Source organism: Micromys minutus (genome assembly GCF_963924665.1).
Source record: "Micromys minutus genome assembly, chromosome: X".
Taxonomy (NCBI): Eukaryota; Metazoa; Chordata; class Mammalia; order Rodentia; family Muridae; genus Micromys; species Micromys minutus.
Window position 1 is genome coordinate 122,615,945 of NC_137970.1, and position 26,781 is coordinate 122,642,725.

General features: G+C 37.1%; 1 protein-coding gene across 5 annotated transcripts in view; it reads left to right on the forward strand.

The window, feature by feature from the left end:
- AFF2 (ALF transcription elongation factor 2) overlaps positions 1-26,781 on the forward strand; it is a gene marked incomplete at both ends in the record, with an annotated part of 471,510 nt that overhangs the window by 293,866 nt on the left and 150,863 nt on the right. For all 5 annotated transcript variants that reach the window (XM_080909761.1, XM_080909763.1, XM_080909762.1 and 2 more), the window contains one exon: positions 525-569. In XM_080909761.1, coding sequence (XP_080765887.1) covers positions 525-569 — 45 coding nt within the window. The remainder of the gene's footprint in view (positions 1-524; positions 570-26,781) is intronic.

Consider the following 26,781-nt stretch of genomic DNA (forward strand, 5'->3'; position numbering starts at 1 on the left):
CATGGTGTAAGCATTAATAATAATAATAATAAATAATAATAATAATAATAATAATAATAATAATAATAATAATAATAATAATAATTGCTAATATTTTTAAACTAAAAGTCGGCATCTGATTTGACTGCCCAAGTTGAAGGAGAATCCAATTAATCAGAGAAATATTTTTACATAGCCTTCTTCTTTAAATGTAATAATATGCTAAACTATGTTTCAGGTTTGAAAGGCTGGGAGAGCACAACGTCAAGTTCCCTTGTTAGATAGACCTAAATGGGAGGAAACCAGCTCAGTGTCCTCCATTGTATGTGAAAGAGTCACTTTCCACATATTGCACTGTGGCTTCCCTGTTTTGTTAGTGTAATACAAAATTAGCCATTTTAAGAACTTGGTGCTTTGTATTTAATAGGGAAATTAATTTTGTTAAGGTTTTATTTTCTGTCTTGATGATTTATCTGACAGTGTACATCATAAGCTTTTCTAAGTGTAACTTGGTTATATTTTTTTTTATATTTTGTTTATTTTAGGTAAGCCTTACCAGCGATCCAAGCTGTGTTGAAGAAATGTTGCGGGTGAGTTTGAACTTTTATTTCTGTGTCCTCTAACAACAAAGGAATCTGTCTGTTGAAATTGTTGAAAGTACTCTTGCACTCAGCACCCATAGTCGTCTGCTTTTATCACCTGCTTCATTTCTTACCTCCCATTACTGACTAGTCTTACCTGTTTGATTGGAGATGATAGGCTATATAGTCTGGACATATGGTAGCCACTTTTTTAAGATAAGAGCCGAGCAATTTGTTGAGTATCTGTCCCTTGGGCTCTGGGCCTTGACAGGAGCTATAACAGTCATAGTGAAATCTACAAGCATGTTATTCCCTGAGAACTTGGCTATTTGTTCAATTGGATAGATATAGGAACTTCCATAGAAACTTTTCTTGTTATCATCCAGCATCCTAAAAGAAAGGCAAGAGTAAAAGAAGTGGCTCACTCAGTGGGCATGGTAATCTCTGTCTACTCTTGGTTCCCCAAGGGGCAACCATAATGAAATCTGTCAGTCAGGCCATTTCTTTACACCCAGAATCTCAGAGTCATCTCAGAGTCTCCATCTGACTTGTCGATATTGAAGTCTCTCCTTCAGGGCCGCCCAGCCTGGTGCTTAAGTGTGTCACGCAGTGACAGTGAGGGACTTAGCTAGAACACCTTTCAGAGTCTGAGCAAATAGGCAAACGGCAACCTTTCACATACACATGGAAAAAGGCCAGTCACCTTAGTAAGTTCATAAAAGGTAGCTGCAATTGGAAAAAGTCACAAAAGTCCTTCTGCTGTTCTTGGAAGAGAACCTAGGGAAAGTTGGTATTTTGTTTCCTGTTTTGATTGGTTGATTGGTTTTGTTTTGCAAGGGTATTGATTGTTGAGAATTCTGTTTGATTCATTTCCTTCATTAGTGTTATAAATTGATAGAGTTTTCCTTATGAAAGAGTGGGATGTTTTAATCCGTATACATGGAACAAGACTTAACTTTCCAAAGTTTCTTCCTCAAATCTTATGACTCATACTTAAATTGTTGTAGATCACACTACATGTCATGACAGAGCATGTTGTGGGACTCTGTTTTACGGACATGTCCATGCTTCTGATTGCAGTACCTTCCTGTCTGTGAGTTATGCTACAGGAACACTGTCACCTTACTCCCCGCATGTGTCCTTCTTCAAAGAAAATATTTTTCTTTTTCTCAGCTCTCCCACTGAACCCCTCTGTGCTTTTCAAACTAAATTGATTCAAAAGCAGGCAAAGTAACTTTTCCTTTTCTCACTTTTTCTCCTGAATCCTTCTGTGCTTTTCAAACTAAATTGATTTAAAAGCAGATTCATCTCTCCTAGGTAAAATAACTGTGCAGCTGGAAGATGTGGCTCTAACCCCCTGAGGAGAAAGAATTGGCTCCCAGTTGCTCTTGGCATTTCTTTCCTCAGGAGCTGCATTAGTCTGTTTATCTAAACCACAAAGGAAGATTACCCCCTTTCTACCTCACTGCCTACCCCCTAGTGAAGGCATTTTATTAATTAAATTTGTTCTTTGACAATTTGATATATATTGTATGTAATTGGAATGATGACTCTTATCCCTTACCCCCCCCTCCCACCACTGTCAACCATTCCCTCTATTGATTTCTTTCTCATATTTCTGTCATATTATTTTTGACAGTAGTCACTGTACAGGCTATTTGCTTATTATATTTTAGTTTATTCATTTTTCTAACTTTCCTTCCTCTCTGATCTTCTTTTCCCTACTATATATGAAAACACAAGGACAAATTTTTGTGTTAGCCAGGTGTGACACCATCAGCATACTTTACTGCCAACTCTTTAGTCTTGCAAGCATTAGAAATACTTTTGCTTCGTGCATTCTGTTTTGGCTAAATTTTTCAAAATATTGCTAAAATTCATACCAACTCTTATTGATTTTTTTTTCTAAGAAGGACTGAGGCTTCCACTTCTTGGCCTTTCTCTTTTTGAGCTTCATATGGTCTATGAGTTGTTTCTTGGGTATTCAGATCTTTTTGGGGCTAGTATCCAATTATCAGTGATGCATACCATGTCTGTTCTTTTGTAACTCAATAGGTAAGAAGATAGATAGCCTTGTAGCAATTTTTGGTATTTAAAAACCATTATGTCTAATCTTTACATGCCAAGAAAACTTTGACTATTTCCATGTTACATTTTGTTTTACATGTACTTTATGCTCACTGTAACTAGTAAGATTTCAATGCACACTATCAAACCTTTAAAAAAAATCAAGTACTGACAAAAATATATATCTCATATAATTTTATGCAAAAATGCTTTTAAAATCTAGACATTTATCTCTGTTTTTAAAATAAAGTTGTTTAATTAAAAAAGCAAATGTAAAAAAATCTTATGAACATAATCAGTTTATACATTTCTCTTGAAGAGTTTATTTCAGTGTACATGTATTTCTGTTTTTTTTTAAATAAAGTTGTAAGAAAACTTCCTACCAACTCACATTCATTGAAAGCCCCTCTCACCATTTCTCTGAAAATGGGCTCAGCTTCCCTTCAAATCAGTGTTTCAATTCCCCTTTCTTTGCGTTTGTAGGCTTTATAAGATACAAACAGCCCATCTAATCTTCCAGCATTTTCCTTCTTTTCCCCATACCCTTATAGGCACAGGCATATCACAACAGGTTCACTTTGCTTTCCTGGGGGAGATGACTACAGTTCAAAGCACTTCATCTCTTAATGTTATATAAAAAATGATTTATGCCCTGGCTAACATTTCTTTCATTTAAAAAAGAAAACACTAACAACTTTAACAGAGTTTGAGCAAGTATTAATGACAGTAATTCCTCCTTGCCATTATTGCATATTTCAAGTTTCATTTCAGTTAATAATAAAGACAGCAATAGCAAATATACTACTCATGATAAAATTATGCATAGCACGTAAGTACATTTCTTTGAATCCTCAAAGAAACCTTTAAAGGCATAATTTTTGTACAAATTATGTACAACATTAATCATATATATATATATTTTGCAAAATATATACAATTTAAATTATTCATATTCAGTTTTTTTCAAACATACTAGATTGCATTCACCTACAATTTTTAAAATAAAACTACTTTGTCCCACAAAGCAAGTTACATAGACATAGGTGTATTTGGCATGTCACAAATATTGCTTATTATAAATTTCACATGCCAGAAACTTAAAGGCAGCTTCATTTGTATACTACATTCTAGCTTATGTACTTGTTTCTATAAGTGTGCCATTTGCTCTTTAGAGTCGATCTACTTTTTAGTGCAAACGGATAACAATGATTCTACCCAGTAAAGGCATTTTGCAGTTACAATTCATTTACCATACAGGGATTCTTAGACTGCTCGTAAGTCATAATATGCGCAAAACCAGCAGCTTCTTTTCTGAGCTCTACAGGGTTTTATGCATCATAGACTCATCCTTTCTGGGAGCATTAAGCCAACGAGGATAGCAGCTAAGGATGGATGTTCAGTGATTATTTGTTCTGCAACAATATGATTTATTTATATCTAGTCAAAATTTACATAAAATGTCAACAAACTATCAATTAAATCCTTTCTAGAGTTAAAAATGCAGATAGCATGCTTCTCTTAGATTTGATGCTGAACAGATTGTGTTTCCTAGCAAAGTACCTTCTGTAGATGATAATTTCATAGGCAAACATCTGTAAGGATAACTCAGTGTTTATGAGAAATGCTGAATTCACTATCTAGGATTTAGGAACTGTATTTGATAAACTGTGCCTTCTTACAATTTCCCTTGCCATATGGATCAGGTTGATAAACACCTACACAGGCACCACATTTTGATTACAGCCGATCCATGTCTCTACAGCATATTGAATTATGGCAATTCTACTCATTAGTTTTATATCTTTGTTTATAGTTTTATCGTGGAACAAACCTGCCAAATAATTATAGGATAGCCATATACACTATTTGTTATTTTAATCTTTAATGGGGTTAATGAAAAAGTCCCAATTATGAGTAAGATAAAATAGATTAGGGAACAAAATTGGTCAGACAATTATGTCTGAAAGAAAATTTGATTGTATTATCATATTATAAAGAATGATCAGTACCTTTCAGAAAAATTTCTTTTACAAATTTCATCAATAACTAGGCAATTGATTTTATATCCCGTCAAATGAGTCTGTAAATAGTTTTCAAATTGAACTCATGTAGAAGATTTTTTCTATAATTCTTTTAAATATTAATCCTTCTGGAATGTCTGTAAAAGCGCCTATCCCATTCTGGAATAGGCTTTTAAAATTATAGTTTTCTGAAATACTATATAAATAGCACATTCAATGAAGACAACAATTGCTATACATAATTAAGGCTATAATTAATGTTAACATTTATAGAGTCAAATAAATGAACCAATGATTTTACCCTCACCTAATCTGACAACTAGCTCTTACTTAATGACACTGTGAAATATGTAAATTTATCAGCAGGTAAAAATGACCTTGACTGGCTAAATTATGTGGAGTACTACCTTTTCTGAAACTAATTCAAACCTCTAATGGGCTTAATAAAAACCATGCACATGTGAGGTGAGCTACTCATAGAACCAAATTAGCCTATAACATATATTGTACATTATTTGCTTCCCAGTAATCATTTCCTCTTTTTTCTAGCAAAAAACTAACCTGGAAGAAAGATGCTAAATTTAATTATAAAAACTATTATGTGAACAATGAAGGTAAGCTCTCAGATGTGCTTCCAAATCCACCCAGAACCTGGCAAGCAGCTGAAATATTTTCATGTGGTATCTGGGGGTTTACAGCTAGCATATGAGATGAATTTTAAATTATTTTACAGACGTCATTGGGAAAGTGAGTAATGTGAGTAACGAGGTGACTGGCTCAGTGAATCATGAGAACCTGTCACACATGGGGAGATGTCAGGAAAGAGATGATGTCAAATACCAGTAACTTAGCAACAAAGCATTTAGCTATCCAGGGAGGGAGCAAAAGTAGTCCCTTTAAAATAGCTGAGTAGATATATGAGTCCCTATATATTTTAGGTGAGCTATAAAAATATGTCTGTTTGCTGTCAACCTGTTTCTTTTCATGAATATGGTGATTCATTATTTTCTATTGAACTGAATGAAAGCCTGTGAGGATTTAAGCCATGTGTAAAATTACACCTGCTTTTTGTATCTTAGGTAAACAGACAAGGGCAATGAAAGAATGCATTGGCTTGACAAAGAGGATTCTAGGTTTGTCTGAAAGAAGAAACAGCTTCTGACTTTTGTTTGAGAACCAGCATTTTGGTCCTCACTTTGCCAGTAGAATTGAGTTGGGAGAGGAAAATGGTAATACAAGAAAGTTTGCCATTCTATTTGCTACTCTGCAAATAGTGACCAGTGTCTGGAAAAAAAATGAATCAAACTGGCAACCTTTTTATAATCAACATGGTAGGCAATTTCTGGTTGTGGAAAAAAAATATGGAAGAACAAAGTAAAGATCAGTCTTTATTACAAAGCATGCTGGAGTTTTCCAACTGGATTTCTCCATGTGCTCAGTCTGAAATGTGCAATTGCTTCTTCAATAGACCCTTTCCTTTGAGTTCTAGGAGGCAGCAAAGGGTAATAGCCATAGTTTATACTATTTTAGAAACCTTTTGGATCCTTCTGAACAAAAATTTGAAGGAAGTTTTCTCATGGCTGGTGCTGGGGTCAGCCGTAAGGACACATACATACAAGTAACAGCAAATGGACTCAGCAGTTTGTATGTTTGTATGGTGTGTGTGTATGCATGCATACTTACATACTTGCACACATAAATACATGCATGCATGCATATATACATATATACAAATGTATGTATATTGTGTGCATGTGCTAGTCAGGATTCTGTGCAGGAACAGAAATGACAGAATGAAGTACCTAACTGTGGTCTGAGCAATACAACAATGGCTCCTGGCACAAAAGCCAAGAATACCACAGTGGTTTACTCTGTGAGACTGGATGTCTCAGTAGTCTTGTTATGGTGGTGAATCCTGGAGAATTCCTAAAGAGACGATGGTCTTCTGTATATGTAGGAATCATAAAGACATAGCTTATATTATCAGCCAAGGAATGTCTCAGCAACAATAAATGAACTTGCCAGTTAAAAAGAGGATAAGATGCCACCAAGCAAGAACTTCCTTCTTACATGTACTTTAACTTGGACTGTCATCAAAATGTATGACCCAGATTTAGGATTCCACATCAAACGATGCAATTAAGAAAGTCCCTCACAAGCATGCCCAGTTGCTTAGGTTTTAGCTGATTTTATATGTAGTTAATCAAGTTAACAATAAAGATTAGCCATTAGCCATAACAATGTGTATGTATGTGAGTTTGTGTGTGTGTGTGTGTGTGTGTGTGTGTGTGTGTGTGTGTGTACGCACATTCATGCACGTGAACAATATTTAAGAAGAGGTCATAAATTTGAAAGAGTTTTGGGGGAATAGGGCAGTTAAAAAAGGATATGGTTGCTTTTATGTGTGTTTTTATGGCTGACCATTTAGTATTAGGTAACTAATTGTGCTCTTTCCTAAGTAGGACTATTTCTCCCACTCCCCATATTTCTCAGTTGCCTGTAGTTCTTTGTATAGGGTTGAAACCTCAGGATCCTTCCCTTGTCTACTCTGGAATGTCCGCTATTATTGTCCTTGTTCAGCTAGTGCTAGGTAGTCATACTGGTGATATTTTATGCGTGTAGCCTCTGACTTTATTATGAGCCACAATCTCACAGAAAACTACCTGGTCCCCTGGCTCTTATAATTTTTCTGGCCTCATTTCTTTAATAGTCACAGAGCCCCACTGTCAAGGTATGTGTGCCGCTGCTGTGCCTATGGAGTTATCATGTCATGCTTGTCATTTTTGTGGTTCATAGGTATCAAAACTGGGCATGGCTATTGATTGCTTCCTTCCTTCTACTATGTGAAAGTTTTTCAAGGAGGAGGCTACTCTGCTGAGTTCCTGTTTAAGGTCCTCTGTGTGTCAGAAAGGCATGGAATCTTCAGAAATAGGATCTTACCTTCCACTTTTTGGAGGGCTGGGTGAAAACCAAGGGCAATAGCTGTAAGTGTCCTGGAAAACCCTGAATGACAGCTCAAAAGAGAGATTCCCATGTTTGCTGTTGGGGTTTCTGTTATACAGTCTTTGGTTCTAGAGGGAGCACTGTCAGCACAAATGAGAAAATTTCACTTATAAATAACACAACGATCAAGGAACATTTCTTTCTGTAAAATAAATATATGGAAGAGATAGTTATAAATTATTCACATATTTTAAATATAAAACAAAGAAGTTTAAGATTTAATATTCAAAAGATTCCATTTACACCTTATGCATGTTACAGTTTACAGTTTAGTTTAATAGTAAATGTATCATGGCTATGTGAACAAGATAAGACACTGGGAGAGAGATAAAAAGAATATTTCACCAATTGAAAAGCCCTACTGTTCTTGGGAAGGAAGAAAACAGCAGAAACATTCTTTTTCCTAGGTGAATCTTGGCTCCTCACTTGACAACATATGATATAGCTTCTACATACATTAACAAATAGGATAGAAATAACTGGGAGAGAGCTGGTGTCTTTTTAAATTGCAGGCCATGGTTCAGAAAGAGCCAGCAAACATAAGAGGTACTCAGGGGAAAATCAGAGGTTTCAATGAGACTAGAAGTTTAAAATGAAGAAAAACAGATCTTTAAAAGTCCAGGATAATGTCTAGCACCTGGAAAGCCATGGGTTCAATCTGGAGTGCTGAGGGAAAAAAAGACAGAAGAAAAATAGGAAAGGAAAGAAGATTATGAGTTATTGTCAAGGCTGTGAGTGTGGCCAAAGGTATATTTGGACAAATTCCCACTTACATGCTGTGTAATCTTCAAAACCATATATCTCAATACCCAGAGGCCACTAATTAACAGATATGTGACATCCTGGATGTCTCAAAAAGTTGACTAAATTTCCCCAGTCGTAACTTAATTATTTCTTGATGCAGCATTCTATATCAATGCTGGTTGAAATTCAAAGTACAATCACAATAAATGTCAAAAGTCTACTTTAGTTAGGTTTTTAGTTTGAGTTTGTTGTTTTAGACCTAGTACTATTATAGGCATTTCGCATCTAGAAACTCATAGAATTGCCAAACTAATGATTTGAAGCACTTCTAAAACATCCACCTCTTACAGATAATGAAATTGAAACACTTGGAGTTCACGTGACTTTGCAAATTCAAGTGAAGATCTTCACCTAGGGAGTCAGGCTCCAAAGTCCACTATGTATTTTGCATAAGGATACGGGATTGTAGAATTTGGTTTTATGTGACTACTGGGGACTTAGCCCCTGACTCAGTGAACAACAGAAAAACTAAAAAAAAAAAAAAAAAAAAAAAAAAAAAAAAAAAGTTAACTGAGAATACCATGGGACAAAATTCAGGAAAACACCTTACATGATCCAACATACCTAACAAAATCCAGTTTCATAGCAGTGCTCAATTATATGATGATGCATCGAAGTCCATTGATATCTAGATAGGAGAAGAAAGGATACTTAGTGACATACATACACACATACATTCACACACATACATACATACACATACATACATAAATACATACATACGAGCAAGATTTTCAGTCTGAATGGAGTCCTTTATATCCTGTTCTTCTTTTACGGGCTATTATTCCCGAGTAAAGCCTACTTGGTAACGTCAGACTCAAGGCTGTACCATTTATTCACCAGAGTTTTAGTTTGTTTTGTTTTGAGAATTTTGTTTATACGTCACTGATCGTTTGAATCAGTTTCAGTGTGTTCTGTGAACTTTGGTGAGATTAATGGTACACTTCTTTTGTTTTCTTGCATTAAATTGCTTTTTCATTTTGTACAAAGTCAAATGAGCATTTTTGCACAACTTGTGCCTGGAATTCTTATTCTTTCCTATTAGCCATTATCCACAGACTCTGTCAACACAATCATTCCTTCATGTGTATGGCTTTAAATTAATTCTTAAAATACAATAATCTGAATCATCATCTTTATCTTTATCTAGTTGGTATGTTCCTTTACTCATCAATTATGAGTTAGACAATTTACATTTGCAAAGAATCTAGGGGGAATGTTGGTTGGCACTGTAACACATTTAGAGATATTTTTTCTTATATCTATCTTTTAAGTCACAAATGCAACTTTCTTGTCATGTCCTGAAGACACTGTTTCATAACAGTCCTCTCTGACCTCTGCCTTTTATAATCTTCCTGTCCCTCTTCTGTGTTGGCTGCTGACCCTTGAGGAGAAGACTGTGTTGTAGATGCCCATTTGAGGCTCAATAGTCCTTTGTAGAAGTTCTTGAGATGAATATTGTTTTTGTCCTCTACAGTTAATAATCTGATGAATTGAAGGGCTGAATTATGAATGGATTTAAAACAGTGAATTGATTAAGAAATTCTAGGCCCTGTATACATTCATGCCCCTATTGGATTGCATGCTAAATTTTGAATACATGACTTAGATGTTTATAGTTCAACCCTTTATGGATTCACAGTTTGATTTAGCTGAGGAGTTTAAATCATGCTTATAAGTTTTTAAATTATTAGCCAGGTAAACCTCTTAAATATTTTTATCATGTATATATGATATGTATGTATGTAAGTATCATGTACATATATACACACATATATATATATATATGCTAGTGTACATGCATGCATGTCTATGCATGCACATGTGGACACCAGAGTTTGACATGTGATATCTTTCTCATTTGTTCATAGCCTTGTCTCCTTGACACTGCATTTCCCAGTAAACCTAAATAACACTGATGTAGTTGGGCTGTCTAACCAGAAAGTCCCTGGTATTGTCCTTTCTCTGCTTCCCTAGCACTAGAAATATAGTCTTAAGGGGTAGGGGATTATCATTCATTACTTCTTTATGTTGGTGTTGAGAATCCAAACTCGGCCCTGCATGATTGATTCATAGCAGAGGAACTTAGTCATCTCTATAGTAGTCCCACATAGCTTTAATACAGTGCTGGTGGTTTTCTTTTGTAATTTTAATTTTAGACCCCAGCAAAATTCCTAAGGCACATTGCAGCTTTTTAGTTTCTCTCACTTGTTGAATTAGCCCAGAGCCTAGCCACCTTGATTTTTGTCAGCTGCATAATAGTCTTTTTTGGTTGCTTACAAATTCCTTACCAACTTTTGTTTGTTGGTCTTAAGATAGTTTTACAATGACTTTGTAGAGGTAGAAGGAAAGTAGAAGAGACAGGATAAGCAAGGGGCACTGGCAAGGGTGCTGTGATGGTGGTGGGGTTGATGTAAGCTATCACTGGCAGAAAAGCTGGAGCTATAGGCCAGTACTAAACCACTGGCTGACAATTGGCTTTTCACCAAGAGTTACCAAGTAATTACAGACAACAACCTGAATCCTGGACCGGAGCAAGGTGTCTGTGTGAGAGGACAGCCCTCTGTGAATTATTTATTCACTTCCAGCCGGGTCTTGTATTTGCTAGAATCTTCCCAGTGAGAGGTTTGGCATTATTCCTGTTGGATCTTCCATTTGCTACTTCACTAAATTTATGGTTGGGGAAAAAAAAGTATTGACCTGGTTACTCCAGAGTTGCCATAGACTGAAAACAGATTTACAGAGGATTTGGAGAGTCACGGGTGGTGAGTTCTCATAGGGTTATTAAAAGGCTCTGGTGGCAATGAAAGGAGTCAGGTGAATGCACTTCTTCCTCGGTGTGATAAAATGCCCTGCCAGATGTGGTTACTCTCGAAGATCCCAATGGGAGTTTATTAACAAATATGTTTTTGTAACAAGGCCTACATATGGTTTTCAGCTTTTTTTTAAAACAACTTTATTTTTAAAAAACAGAGATAAATGTACAGATTTTTAAAAGCATTTTTGCATAAAACTATATGAATACTTTTCATCAGTACTTGATTTTTTTAAAGGTTTGATAGTATGCAGTGAAATCTTACTAGTTACAATGAGCATAAAGTACATGTAAAACAAATCGTAACATGGAAATAGTCAAAGTTTTCTTGGTGTGTAAAGATTAAACATAATGATTTTTAAATACCAAGAATTGCCACAAGGCTATATTTTTAGCTCTTGAATTATAAATGATTTAAGGTTTAGGTGTACCATACTCTGAGAGGGTGCTATATTTTTTTTCTAAGAACTGAGGCTTCCAACTCTTGGCTTCTTTCTTTCTTTCTTTCTTCCTTTCTTTCTTTCTTTCTTCTTTCTTTCTCTCTTTCTCTCTTTCTTTCTTTCTTTTGAGCTTCATAAGGCCTGTGAGTTGTTTCTAGAATATTCAGAGCTTTCTGGGGCTAGTATCTAATTATCAATCTGTTCTTTTGTGACTGGGTTACAGTCAGTAATCCTGAGTGAGGTTTTTGGGTTTTATATTAAAAATTCAAATGAACAAAACCCTACAAAATGGGAAAATAAAAACAAGCTTCGGTGTCTTGGGATTATCTGTTGTCTCTCAGTGTTAAAGTAGTAATGATTGCCTAGTGTATATTGAGTCCTTGCTCAGACAGTATCACAAACATCTGCTTTCACCATGGAAGAAAAGAATTTTCTTTCCTGGTTTTCAAACAGCATTGAAGCTTTATTACAGGCCTGTGGGACTAAGTTGTCCATGCTGCTGGTCCTGGGAGTATTCAGAATCTTTTGTTTCTCTCTCTTGTACTGCTTCCTTGCCACTCTTAATATAGGATACAAATGCTAGTTATTCCCTGTGATTTGGAGAGATTTTGGAGTAACGGGATTTTAAAAAGACGAGAGGCTAGCCAGGCATTCAGGACTACTCAGCCTCTTAGGGGCTTGGAGTAATGAGAGGGGAGTTTGTGAATGAGTTTCACTTGAGGCTTCACAGGGATTTAATGTTATTTCATGTTATGGCAGAGTCCGGTGCTGCTGGTTATTTTTCCTGGGGTTGTGTGTAGGTTAGTGGAGGGCTGGGTGTTCAGCAGACTGACACCTTCTGATTGTATTAGTAATTTATTTTTATGTAAATTTAGCAAAGCAGATTTGTTTGTGCCCTTGCTGCTGTGATTTCAAGAATGAAGCAAATGTTTCAGACAAAAGACACTTCCATGTACATGGTGCTGGGTAGAGTTTGCTGGGTACTTGCAGTCAGTGCTTTCTTTTACTGAGCCAGGCAGTAATGAGAGAGCAAAGCTACAGCCAAATTATTCACTGGAGGCTTCATTGCATGAAAATACATATTACCCCCCCCAACCCCAGTAAGTGGGCCTTTGTTCTTTCTAGGCAGTGGTCATGAATTCCTCATTACCAATTTTTCCTTAATGTGATAAGTGTAAACTATGAGAAAGCTACCATGTTTGAAAAGCTGAAGCAACCCTTAGTAATGGAATGCTAATACCTGGCAAAGCCTTGGACTGTGGATTGCAGGAAATGAATCCCTCTTCTCCGCTTGGCCTACAGTTGCCATTCATTAATAATACCTTCTACTTACACTCCGAGGTGGATTCCTAACGAACAGCTCAGTTACTGCCTCTGAACTGTGCAACTTTCTAGCAACAATGGTGTAGCCAACATAATAAAATTCATGTTTCATCTGTGAGTTTTTTCTAGTTTGAATGAAAACTATCAAGTTTCATTATTTTGCATTCTGATTAATAGTATTCTACCTATTGCTAGCACAGCTGCCGTCTGGTGCTAAGCTTATTCCATTCTGCTAGCTCTTAGATGCCTTCCAGAAAGTATCCAGTCAACAAGTGATAATTTGAATAATGAGATTAAATGTACACTATTCAATACACTGCTTGTAGAAAAGCAAATGTATGTATGTTGTTTCTTCTGTTGGCTTGCCTGACCTTCACATAAAGTGGCAACTGGAGAGCAACCATAAAGAAGCCACTCATTTTATGAGGCTATAACATAGTATTCCATGTAGAAAATGATAGCAAAGAAAAAGAATTATTATCGGATAATGACACAAGGGTTGGGAACTGGATTGAGTCATTGTATTTTAAATGATAATCATTCAGTGTAGTTTACAATATAATAACAGGAGAAGAAGAGCTAGACACACGATAGTAGCGGTGGAAAGACTAATGGTGGTGGCACTTTGATGTTAAGATTTGATTAAGAATGAAGAAAATGACTTGTAGGTTATCAATCCTCAGATGTTTGAACTGACTTCTCAGTAGAAACTGACAAGATTTTTAATTGATACTATTGTCTATAAAACTAGTTTCACAGTAACCAGTTCTTATATTTCTAAGTCTAGAACTTGTGCAATTTTACCTTTACCACAGATACCAAATAATTCAGCATTGCACAGTCTAACAGCAGTTCCTAGTGGTGTGGGTAGTCTTCTATCCTGACTAGGTCAATATAAGTTATCTAGCTGTTCTGATAAGGATTGAAGTTTACAATGCCAGCATCTGTTAGGACTCTCAAACATCTTACCACAAAGACTATTGCATTGCTCTTACAGTAGTGAGTAGGATGATTAATTCGACGCATTATGCCAATATGTCCTTTTCTTCTCAATTGCCATAGTCTATACACAAGATTCTCTGAAATGTATGAAGATAAATGTATAAGAATTAGTGGCCCAAATGTTGTTTCACGGCCACTCAGGAGAGAGAGGTAGGCAGATCTGTGAGTTTGAGGTCAGCATGGCCTCCAGTGTAAATTCCAGGGATAGTCAAGGCTACATGAAAAAATTTTGTCTTGAAAAACAAAAACAGAAAAGGAAGTTTCACAGTCTGTTTCTGCTCCTTGTCATAAAAGTTCACATTCCATTCAGTGTAAGACTGACTTTATCAAGCAAAAGCATGGTGGGATAATGCACTGTTGCTGGGGCACTGACAATTATGCTTCCCATGTGTGAATTGGTCTCTTTTCCTGTAGGATAATGGTCTGAGGGTTGTTAGGATAAAAGTAAATTATATGAGCTTCCTTCTTTCTTTCTTTCTCAGAAATTCTCTTTCCATTATTCAAGGTAGTAAACATTCCACCTCAAATGACACAGAGCTTACTCACTGCTTTATAAGACAGTTCAACGGTTGGAGGGCTCACATGATTGGATTTTCTCTCTTGGTTTGGACCAAAATTGTTCCACTAATGACTTTTACTCACAGTAAAACAGGGTGTCTTTGAGTGTGACAGCAACTTTCCCATAAAAATCACTGGCCTCCAGAACTACCCCATGTCAGTAGCTTCTGGGATTTCCCTCTCTTAAACTTAAGAAAGAAATGAAAGTACCACAGAAATATGGGTTTTAAAAAGAGTTTTATTATAAGATTATGAGTATAAGCTCAGGACAAAGAAGGTAGAGGCCACTGGAACAAAACTACCAAGCTGCAAGTTAGGATCTTTTTCTGGGTTTTAAGTTATAATTTGTGAGGTCAGAGGATGAGCTGGTCAGTACAGTCAGTCCAAGAGTTAGGGGCCCTGGTTAGTCTTAATTTCAACCAAATCCTCTTGTACAGTTTCTAGGTAAGGCTAGTCATTTAGGTTGCTTAAAAGGAGAAGAAAGATATCAAGAAACCAGAGTAGGAATGAATGTTACTTTCTGATATTATTGGCCTCTGGCCAAGAAATAACCAAGACATTCCTGGTATGGGGTCAAGGTAAGAGTTGGAGCTGCCTACTTATGGGATTCCTGCCCTAAAAGTGTGCAACCAGTTTCTGTTTCCTGTACAGCATCTAACTCTCCCTTGTATAGAGGATTTGCTTCTGCAGAAATTGAACATCTGGGAAAATGTTCCAGCTTTGAACAGTTATGTTTTCATGCTGTATCCAGCAGAATCACTGTCTGCATTGTGAGGGTTATAAGTGTCACCTAAGAATGGCAAGCATTCTCTAAACGGCCAAAATATTTACAATTAAAAGAAGGTATAAACTAAAATCTTTATGGGACTATGCCATGAATTATGCCAAAGTTATATAGTCTTTTACAGTCATTTCATTTGCTATTAATCAAATCAACCAGTGTGCTTCACACCAGTGCTTCAAATCACTCTACATCTGATCACTCTTGCCTTAGTATTTTGACTTTGTATGTGCTCTTCTAAATTATTAATTTAATTATATAAGACTTTTAAAATAACTTCCTTTAAAACATAATGTTATTATTTGTCTGTTGTTATTAGGAAACTGGTAAACTTCCTGTCATGTGACTTTCTCTTGAGAGACAAAGATACAACTATTCATTTAATTGAGAGAAGCACCAACAAAACAAAGAACAGATTTCATCCTATCTAAACCAGTGAACCACTGAAGTTATAGGGATTATGTACAAGAGATTGGAAACTTAAAAGTAACCACATATCAAACAATACAACCTCTATCACAGCCAACTCATGTTCATCTGTATCACTGAAGATATATATCCTAGCATTCTCCCATTACACACACACACACACACACACACACACACACACACACACACACACACAAGACCAAATGCAGCTGGGGCAAGAAGATGTAGGGAGTAAGAACTCAGATGAGAATACAGTGAATCTTTGTAATTCTTTCAAAAAATGTTAACAGGTCCATACCATTACCATAGGCCTAGCTGTGGGCTGTAGTATTCTGTTTAATTTCTTTGTAATGACCAATGGCCAGGGCCCTCTGTAGTTCACCTCAATAATTCTGCTTGAGGATGACAATGACATGGAACCCTGGGAGGTAATGGTATACCACACAGAGAAGAGCCTTATGAAAAACCTATGGAGAAAAAAAAAAAAAACACCTGTGGAGACTTTCCTTCTAGGTTGTTCATACTTATTTAGAAATCTGTGTTATCTCCTATAATGGTGCACACTAATGCAGTTTTAAAATTTCTATCCTCTTCTGCAAGACATGTATTTGACAGTTGCTTTACTGACGCCAAGATATACTATGTCATCACCAGTTTTCCACTTTCCTGAAAGGACCGTGTTTCTTGCACGGTATCAGTGCAAAAATTTGAGTTATATGAGGTTAGAAAGGCCCTTGAGTTAATTACTAATTAAATATGTTGCATGAAAACTTTATAACAATGTCCACTTGTTCAGAAAAATGCAATATCTATCCTGAGAATGGCCAGAGAACAAAGATGCTAGGACATCCTCTCATGTTCCCTGCCTTCCTGTATGAAAAATCTCATGTGGAACAGCCAAATTCATAGACACTGAGGAAGGTGTACCTTCCTATAGCAATGATTATCCCAAAGCTTTCAACTTCCAGATGATCCACTGAAAAACAAGTTTTTATTTCTACAGTGGCTGCACATCTTTGTGGATGCCTTCTGAGGGTACCACACTGAGAGTGGAAGCCTGGACAGCCCACAGTCATTTCCAGAATCCTCATCCCAGTGAATACCTGGCTCTTGCCCTTTGTGGGTCCCTTACAAGTATGCCTAGCTCTTTGCAATGTTCCCCATGACTAGCTCTAAGGCAGCTACAGATAATGTGCTAATGTTTCTGCCTCTCTCCTATGAGGGACTGGAAGCTTCCAACAGACCAGTTCCCAACTGATAACAGATTGGGGGCTGAGCAATGATTTGGCTGCTGTCCTAAGGCTGAGTTCTTGAGTTACCACTCCTAATAATCCCAAAGCCTTTGTCCCTTTCCCTTAAAGTCCTAAGAGCCTAACTGCTCCTCAAGAATTGTCAGAGCCCATGGATACAGAGCCTAAGTCATTTGCTTTCATGGAAAGTTAGGACCTTTTGCCCATCACAACACATTGCTTACACTGCTATCTCTCAGGAAGAGAGGATCCCATTAGTGGAAAAAAAAAAAGGTAATTGTGCCTATCAAAATGAAGATCTTTTTCACATAAACAGAACATGCGGCACCCGGAAGAGCGGCTCCTAGAGGCTGAGCAACTGGTGAGTGCGAAACCTGGGCTGCCAGAAAGCACAGACATCTCTGCGGAGTGCACACGGAATGTGCACCCCCTGCCTTGCCCTGCCCCGCCCTGTCTGACCAGCGACCAGGAATAGAACTTTGGAACTTCTGTTCCCACCCTGCGACTCTGAGGCATAGAACAGGGTTCAACCCACCTGCCACCTGAACCAGTGGAGATCCAGGAACACAGACCAGATACAAGGGAAAGGCAAGAACATATCACTGACAACAAAATGGCAAGAGGAAAGCAAAAGAGTATATCCCAGAAAACCAAGACAACCTGGCAACACCAGAACCCAGCTCTCCCATAACAGAAAACATCAGAATTTCAAACACTCCAGAAAAGGAAGACACAGACAGGAAATCATACCTCAAGATGCTGATAGAGATACTTAAACAAAAACGGGAGGAAAAGCAAAAAGATTCAGAAGCTTTTAAAGAGGAAACAAGAAAAACACTCAAAGAACTCAAAGAACTAGAGGAAAACAGAATCAAAGAGATGAAGGACTGGAAGAGGAAATTTAAAACGGAAATTGACACAATAAAGAAAACACAAAAAGAGATAACCCTAGAGGTAGAACACCTAAAAAAGAAATCAGGAATCACAGAAGCAAGAATTTCCAATAGATTAAAAGAGATGGAAGAGAGAATCTCGGGGGCAGAAGACAACATTGTAAACATAGACAAAACAGCCATAGAAGATGCAAAAAAACAAAAAGCTCCTAACCCAAAATGTCCAGGAAATCCAAGACACAATGAGAAGACCGAACCTAAGGATAATAGGAATAGAAGAGGGAGAAGAGTATCAACTAAGAGGCACAGTAAATATCTTCAACAAAATCTTAGAAGAAAACTTCCCTACCCTCAAGAATGAGATGACCACGAGCATAAAAGAAGCCTTCAGAACTCCAAATAGGTTGGACCAGAAAAGAAATACCTCCCGACAAATAATAGTAAAAACATCAAGTGCCCAAAGCAAAGAAAGAATACTAAAAGCAGTAAGGGAAAAAGGTCAGGTAACATATAAAGGCAGGCCAATCAGACTCACACCCGATTTCTCAACAGAGACTATGAAAGCTAGAAGAGCCTGGACAGACATCATGCACACCCTAAGAGAACACAAGTGCCAGCCCAAGCTGCTATACCCAGCAAAACTATCAGTCACCATTGATGGAGAGAAGAAGATATTTCAAGACAAATCAAAATTTACACAATATCTGACCACAAACCCAACACTACAACGAATTATAGGTGGAAAACCCAATACAATGAGGGAAAATACAGCCTAGTAAAAACAAGAAAACTCCTAAACAAGAAAACTAAAAGAAGAAAAAGACACAGACACAACTCAACTCACAAAAGCAATAATGGCAGGAAACAGAAACAACTATTCCTTGATATCTATTAACATAAATGAACTCAACTCCCCAATAAAGAGACATAGGCTTTCAGACTGGATACATAAACAAAATCCAGCCTTCTGCTGCAAACAGGAAACTCATCTCAGAGACAAAGACAGACACTATCTCAGAGTTAAAGGGTGAGAAAAAAACTTCCAAGCAAACAGCTCCAAGAAGCAAGCTGGAGTGGCTATTCTAATATCGAATAAAGTAAATTTCCAACCAAAAGTTATCAAAAAAGATAAGGAAGGACATTTTTTACTCATTACCAGGGAAACCGGTCAGGAGAAACTCTCAATCCTTAACATATATGCTCCAAATAAAAAAGCACCCACATTTAAAAAAGAAATCCTACTAAAGCTCAAAAAATATATTTCACCTTACACAATAATAGTGGGAGACTTTAATACCACACTCTCACCAATGGACAGATCATGGAAACAGAAACTGAACAAGGACACTGCAAAACTAGCAGAGACTTTGAACCAACTAGAATTAATAGATATATACAGAACATATTATCCTAAAGTAAAAGAATACACCTTCTTCTCAGCACCCCATTGCACCTTCGTGAAAATTGACCACATAATTGGACACAGAGCGAGCCTCAATCGATATAAGAAGATTGAAATACTCCCATGCATCCTCTCAGATCACCATGGTCTATGGCTGGTCTTTAACAACAACAAAGACAACAAAAAGCCCACATACATATGGAAACTAAACAACGCTATGTTAAAGGATAGCAGGGCCAAAGAAGAAATAAAAAAAGGAATTAAGGATTTTCTAGAATTCAACGAAAATGGAAACACAACATACCCAAACCTATGGGATGCAATGAAAGCAGTACTGAGGGAAAACTCATAACCCTAAGTGCTTCCAAAAAGAAACTGGAGAGAGCTTACATCAGCAACCTGACAGCACAGCTAAAAGCCCTAGAACAGAAAGAAGCAGATATACCCAAAAAGAGTAGACGGCAAGAAATAATAAAAATTAGGGCAGAAATAGACCAAATAGAATCAAAAAGAACCATTGAAAAAATCAACAAAACCAAGATTTGGTTCTTTGAGAAAATCAACAAGATTGATAAACCCCTGGCAAGACTAACTAGAGGGCAAAGAGAGAGTATGCAAATTAACAACATCAGAAAGGAAAGTGGCTACATAACAACTGAAACTGAGGAAATTCAAGAAATCATCAGATCCTACTACAAAAACTTATGCTCCACAAAATTGGAAAATCTGGAGGAAATGGATGAATTCCTAAACAGATACAAGATCACAAAGTTAAACCAGGACCAAGTAAACCATCTAAATAACCCTATAACACCTAAAGAAATAGAAGAAATCACCAAAATCTCCCAACCAAAAAAATCCAAGGTCCAGACGGGTTCAGTGCAGAATTTTATCAGACATTTATTGGGGATATAAGACCAATACTCTCCAAACTATTCCAAAAGATACAATCAGATGGAATACTACCTCACTCATTTTTTGAGGCTACAATAACCCTCGTACCTAAACCACACAAAGATCCTACAAGGAAAGAGAACTTCAGACCAATCTCACTTATGAACATTGATGCAAAAATACTCAACAAAATCCTTGAAAACCGAATCCAAGAACACATTAAAATGATCATTCATCATGACCAAGTAGGCTTCATCCCTGGGATGCAGAGATGATTTAATATAAGGAAATCCATCAATGTAATCCACCATATAAACAAACTCAAAGATCAAAATCACATGGTCATCTCACTAGCAGCTGAGAAAGCATTTGACAAAATCCAACACCCCTTCATGTTAAAAGTCCTGGAAAGAACAGGAATCCAAGGTCCATACCTAAACATAATAAAAGCAATATACAGCAAACCAACAGCCAACATCAAACTTAATGGCAAGAAACTTGAAGCAATCCCAATAAAATCAGGGTCTTGACAAGGCTGCCCACTCTCCCCCTACCTATTCAACATAGTACTGGGAGTCCTGGCTGGAGCAATTAGACAGCAAAAGGAGATCAAGGGGATACAAATCGGAAAGGAAGAGATAAAATCATCACTCTTTGCCAATGACATGATAGTGTATTTGAGTGACCCCAAAAATTCCACCAGAGAACTCCTACAGCTGATAAACAAGTTCAGCAAAGTGGCTGGATACAAAATTAACTCGAACAAATCAGTAGCCTTCCTATACTCAAAGGACAAACATGTGGAGAAAGAAATTAGGGAAAAGGTACCCTTCACAATCATCACAAAAACTATGAAATACCATGGTGTGACTCTAACTAAGCAAGTGAAGGACCTGTACAACAAGAACTTCAAACCTCTAAAGAAATAAATTGAGGAGGATCTCAGAAAATGGAAAGATCTCCCATGCTCATGGATTGGAAAGATCAACATCTTAAAAATGGCCATCCTACAAAAAGCAATCTACAGATTCAATGCAATCCCCATCAAAATTCCAACCCAGTTCTTCATGGAACTGGAAAAATCAATGTGCAATTTCATATGGAATAACAAAAGACCTAGAATAGCGAAATCCATCCTCAACAACAAAAAAACATCTGCGGGAATCACTATCCCTTACCTCAAGTTATATTACAAGGCAATTGTGCTGAAAACTGCATGGTCCTGGTACAGAAATAGGCATGTCGATCAATGGAATAGAATAGAAGATCCAGAAATGAGCCCTCATGTATATGGTCACCTGATTTTTGACAAAGGAGCAGTAAACATTCAATGGAAAAAGGACAGCCTATTCAACAAATGGTGCTGGTCCAACTGGCACTCAGCATGCAAAAGAATGAAAATAGACTCTTTCTTATCTCCTTGTACAAAGCTCAAGTGTAAGTGGATCAAAGATCTCCACATTAAACCAGATACACTGAAATTATTAGATGAGAAAGTAGGGAAAAACCTTAGAACACATAGGCACAAGAGAAAATTTCCTGAACAAAACACCAATGGCTCAAGCTCTAAGGTCAAAGATTAACAAATGGGACCTAATGAGATTGCAAAGTTTCTGTAAGGCTAAGGACATCGTCAAGAAAACAAAACGGCAACCAACAGAATGGGAAAAGATCTTTACCAACACCACATCAGATAGAGGCCTAATATCCAAGGTATACAAGTAACTCAAAAAGCTAGACACCAGAGAATCAAATAACCCTATTAAAAAATGGGGTACAGAGCTAAACAAAACGTTCTCAGTTGAGGAACACCGAATGGCCGGGAAATATCTGAGGAAGTGCTAGACATCCTTAGCCATCAGGGAAATGCAAATCAAAACAACCCTGAGATTCCACCTCACACCAGTCAGATTGGCCAAGATCCAAATCTCAGATGACAGCAGATGCTGGCTAGGCTGCGGAGAAAGAGGAACACTTCCCCACTTTTGGTGGGGTTGCAAACTAATACAACCACTCTGGAAATCAGTCTGGCCATACCTCAGAAAATTGGATATAGTACTACCTGAAGACCCAGCTATTCCACTTCTGGGCATATACCCCAAAGACACTTTAATACACAACAAAGATATATGCACCACAATGTTCATAGCAGCTCTATTTATAATAGCCAGAAGCTGGAAGGAACCCAGATGTCCTTCAGAAGATGAATGGATACAAAAATTGTGGTATATTTACACAATGGAATACTACTCAGCCAACAGAAATAATGACTTAACCAAATTCTTAAGAAAATGGCTGCATCTAGAGAATATCATCCTGAGTGAGATAACCCAGTCACAAAAGAACAGACATAATATGCAGTCACTGATAGTGGGATGCTAACCCCAGAGGCTTGCACTCCCCCAGAAACAACTCACAGACTGTATGAAGTCCAAGAAATAAAGAAAACAAAAAAAATATATATTCACAAAACAAGAAGACTTTGACTATTTCCATGTTGCCTTTTGTTTTGCATGTACTTTACGCTCATGGTAACTATTAGGTTTTCAATGCATATTGTCAAGCCCTTGAAAAAATCAAGTACTGACTAAAAAATATATTCACATAGTTTTATGTAAAAATTATTTTAATATCTCGAAAAACAGTACTGACAAAAATGTATAATTTTAAGCAAAAAATGTTTAAAATCTGTACATTTATCTTTGTTTTGTAAAATAAAGTCGGTTAAAAAAAATAACCTGCCCTGCTGTACACAAGGCAGAGAGGGGTGACACCCCCACATCCTTAACTAGATCAGCTGTCAGGAGACATGGACACAAAATCCTGACACAAGCTACTCACCTGAGAGAGCCTCAGTTTAAAAAAAAAAAAAAAAAAAAAAAAAAAAAAAAAAAAAAAACAGAACATGCGGATACCACATTTTCAGGCTTTTAAAATCTAATATCTGTGCATTCTTAAGCTGTGTTGACTTGTGAACATCATATTGTATAATGTCATTTTAGGGAGTAAAGTCCCTTAAAAGTAAAAACACTAAATAAACCCAAAGAATTTCAGAGGCTATAAGAGTAATTTAATTCTAATTCCTTATGAAAAGAAATCTTTGAGTTGGTAGATTTAATCTATCTTAAAATACTCAGGTATTCATACTTACTACCCTTAAATGCAGGAATTTAGAAATACCTCCAAAGTTGCATTGATTATATTTTTTGATATCTCAGTAGAAATAAAAACTGGGAATAGGCACCTCTTTATCTCTTTAGTCCTAAACAGAGCTTACATGGGCTGTTGCAAAGCATGGGTCTAAAAGCTCATATTATCAATACTATAGCCATGACTATGGCCTGATTGATAAGATAACCAATCCTGAAGAGTTTTCATTTTACTTGGTTGCTGGGAATGTAAACAAAGTCTGCAGTAGAGAACCATGGGAGGGCAGCCACTGTTGGGGCCAGAGAGCAGCTGGTGCTAACGTAGGACCAGCCATGAAGGTAGAAAGATCACCTCCAGGGACAGAGAGTAACAGGGCTTGCACAGCATGGTGCATGGAACCATTTGCCATTTAATATTTACCACTACAACAGTGAAAACAAAACAAAAACAAAAGAACATTGATCCCTCTGGACTCTTTGTGTTCTGCAGAAAGACAAATCAGATATTCCGATATCTAATAGATCCTTAATGATAATCAATATTCTGAGAAATGAAGTGGCTTACTTAAAATTCCATGCTTCATTGGAGTGAATGCTCATGCTCAGTTGCCTTTTAGTTCTTGAGAATGTTTCATGAGAGCTCTCTGCCATTCTGGCAATAAGCAAAAACTTCAAAGTCAAATTCAAGAAAAATCACAAAATACTCCGTTTTCTACCACATTAGACTTACCTTGGCTCTTTGCCTAGGACTCCAATAAATTGGAGCAACTTGTGGGTAGCCCTGGTTTGCACAGTTAAAACATAAAGGCTGTGTACCCTGTAGGCAAAGTGAGAAATGGTGTTACCTGGTCTTTAGGCTCTACCCACTTCAGCTGTAACCCATCCTATCAGAACTATTATTACTTGTTCCTTTTTATTTTACAAATGAAAATTACACACACACACACACACACACACACACACACAAAATGATGTGCAATGTATTTGCCTTGTGGAATGAGGAACTGAATTGCCATGGTCGCATGCACTACCTTAACAATGTTTGGGTTTACTCCAAATCGTTAATAACATGTTACTATTCTAGAAAATGAACTCCACAACTTCTTTCTCCTAACAATAACATCATACACTTTGACAAACCCTCTTGCATAATTTAAATGATTATATTATAGAATTCAGCTGTAATCAGGAAAACCACATACATTTTAAACAGATCAGTGAGTATTGTAAAAACACCAAGTAATTAGAATTCTTCTGAAAACTCTTATCACATGGAGTTACTTTGGGGCAAGTTTTGATGAATATATAAGCAGCATTTTTCATTTGTCATGAATGTTATCAACTGGATACGAATGTCCAAAAACACTTGGAGACAGCCTATCTTTTAAGTAGGTTAAGCATCCCATCTAAATCTTGTGTGCATGTTTAATGTACTTCCCTCCCCCATTTTAAATAGTGCTGGGGAAAATTCTGTGTCAGCGCTTGTCAGAATAATACTTACAAATTCTGCTTCAGCAGAGCTGCTATAAATGAAGCTGTGAAGTATCTCCTTGCATTACAGCTATTCATACATCAAAGGCTCCTTTTGGACTGTGTGATTATAGGAGGGGGAAACATGTTTTAGTGCTACCTGAGAGTTCTTACTAATATTACCTTTGAAATGACTAATTATGTTACCTGTAAAGACTGAAAAGGAGACTTATGTAACTTACTTATTAAAAGTGATACTCACTAACTAATCTTTGTATACAGCTCCCCAGCTCCACTCTTTATTTCCACCATTACAATGATTTTTATATTTAGTATTTATATATGAAAATGTTTGGAGAATCCTACACATGCAGATTCCCTCCTGTTTCACAAAACTTACCTCTTTACTGCTGGGAGTGTGAGCATCCAGTTTATTAATCCCTGCTCTTAGGGTAAAGCATGTTGGCTATGAGCCCTAAGACTTGACCAAGATGTGAACTTACAGATCCCCTGTGTGATTGACATGGAAGAACCAAGGCAGCAACTCCATAGTAACCTCTGTGAATGAAGGAATCTTACTTAGCTGCCTTGTCTCTGCAGAGGAAAATAAAGAGCATGCATATCATCTTGTCAAAACCTGTTAGGCTGCATCAATAGAAGATGAGTATCAGAGCATCCAGATTGAGGGTGGTGAGAGGGGCTACCCTGCCTGGAACTATCATACCATATGTGGAACAGGATACTAAGAGGTTAAAAAGCTCCAGGCAGTCAGGATTCCTGCCTTGGGAGCATCTAAGATTGTAAGAGAATTCAAAGCTGAAACTTTGGAAGAAAAGTACAAAGTTTCCAGAAAGTAAATGAGCAGGTTGAGAATGTCTCAACCTGGGAAAGAGACCTACCACAGGGGAACAAATAAACTTGCTGTCTTCCAAAGCTGAAAGACTTTTACACTGAAGGAGGAAGAGCTGAGTTTCCTGTGCCTCCAAATTATTATTACTAGGTAGAATCGTTTTGTGAGACAGGTGTAGCTTCACAAGTAAAAGGGATGATTCTGATCAGCTAGCTGTCTTTACCTGAGCTAGATGGCCTGTTTAAAGCAATGATGAGCTCTCTCTCTCGATTCTCTCCTTCTCCCTCCCTCCCTCTCTTCCTTGTGTGTGTGTGTGTGTGTGTGTGTGTGTGTGTGTTTCATGAACATCATACACACAGATAGAAACTAGATGGCCTTTGCATTTTAGATAGGCTTCAAGAACAAGTAGAGAGTTAGAGCAAATGATGCTAACCTCCTCTAAAAAGAAGTCAATCAAGTGGGTATTCCTAAGTAGTTTTTACACTTGAATTTAGCCGATGTCAAGAAGCATAATCTTTTAAAAATGAATCCCTACATTTTGTACAATAAAGGTGGTCTGCTTCTCCTCATAGACCATGACACATGTGGAGCCTGCTTCTGGCACTGACATTCACATTTCTGGAATCTCTAAGTAGAATAGATTTCCTCTCTCACAGTTGAATAGCTATATTCTGCTCTTCTCCGTTACCTTCACTGTGTTCATTGAACCAATGTTCCAGTGGGACTTATGATTATAAAATAACACTGGTCTTCTGGTACCTTAAAAATAATCTGAAGTTTCTCTTGTCCTCATCATGGCACCAAAATTTTAAAGAAGAAAGAATCTTTAAAACAACACATATCTCATATCCAGGCCTTACCTCTATCCAAGTAAATGGTAGCTAGAGATGAGGAAACAGAAGATCATCCCCTACAGAAGACCAGATACACAATCCAACATTTCTCCTATGGTTTTCAATTTAATAAAAGCTATACTCTTCATTCCTGTCATTTTGTTTTAATTTTCCTATGTCACCTTTCCAATCCTTGCTTACTAACAGACAGAGCCTTCTAAGCCATGATACCACACA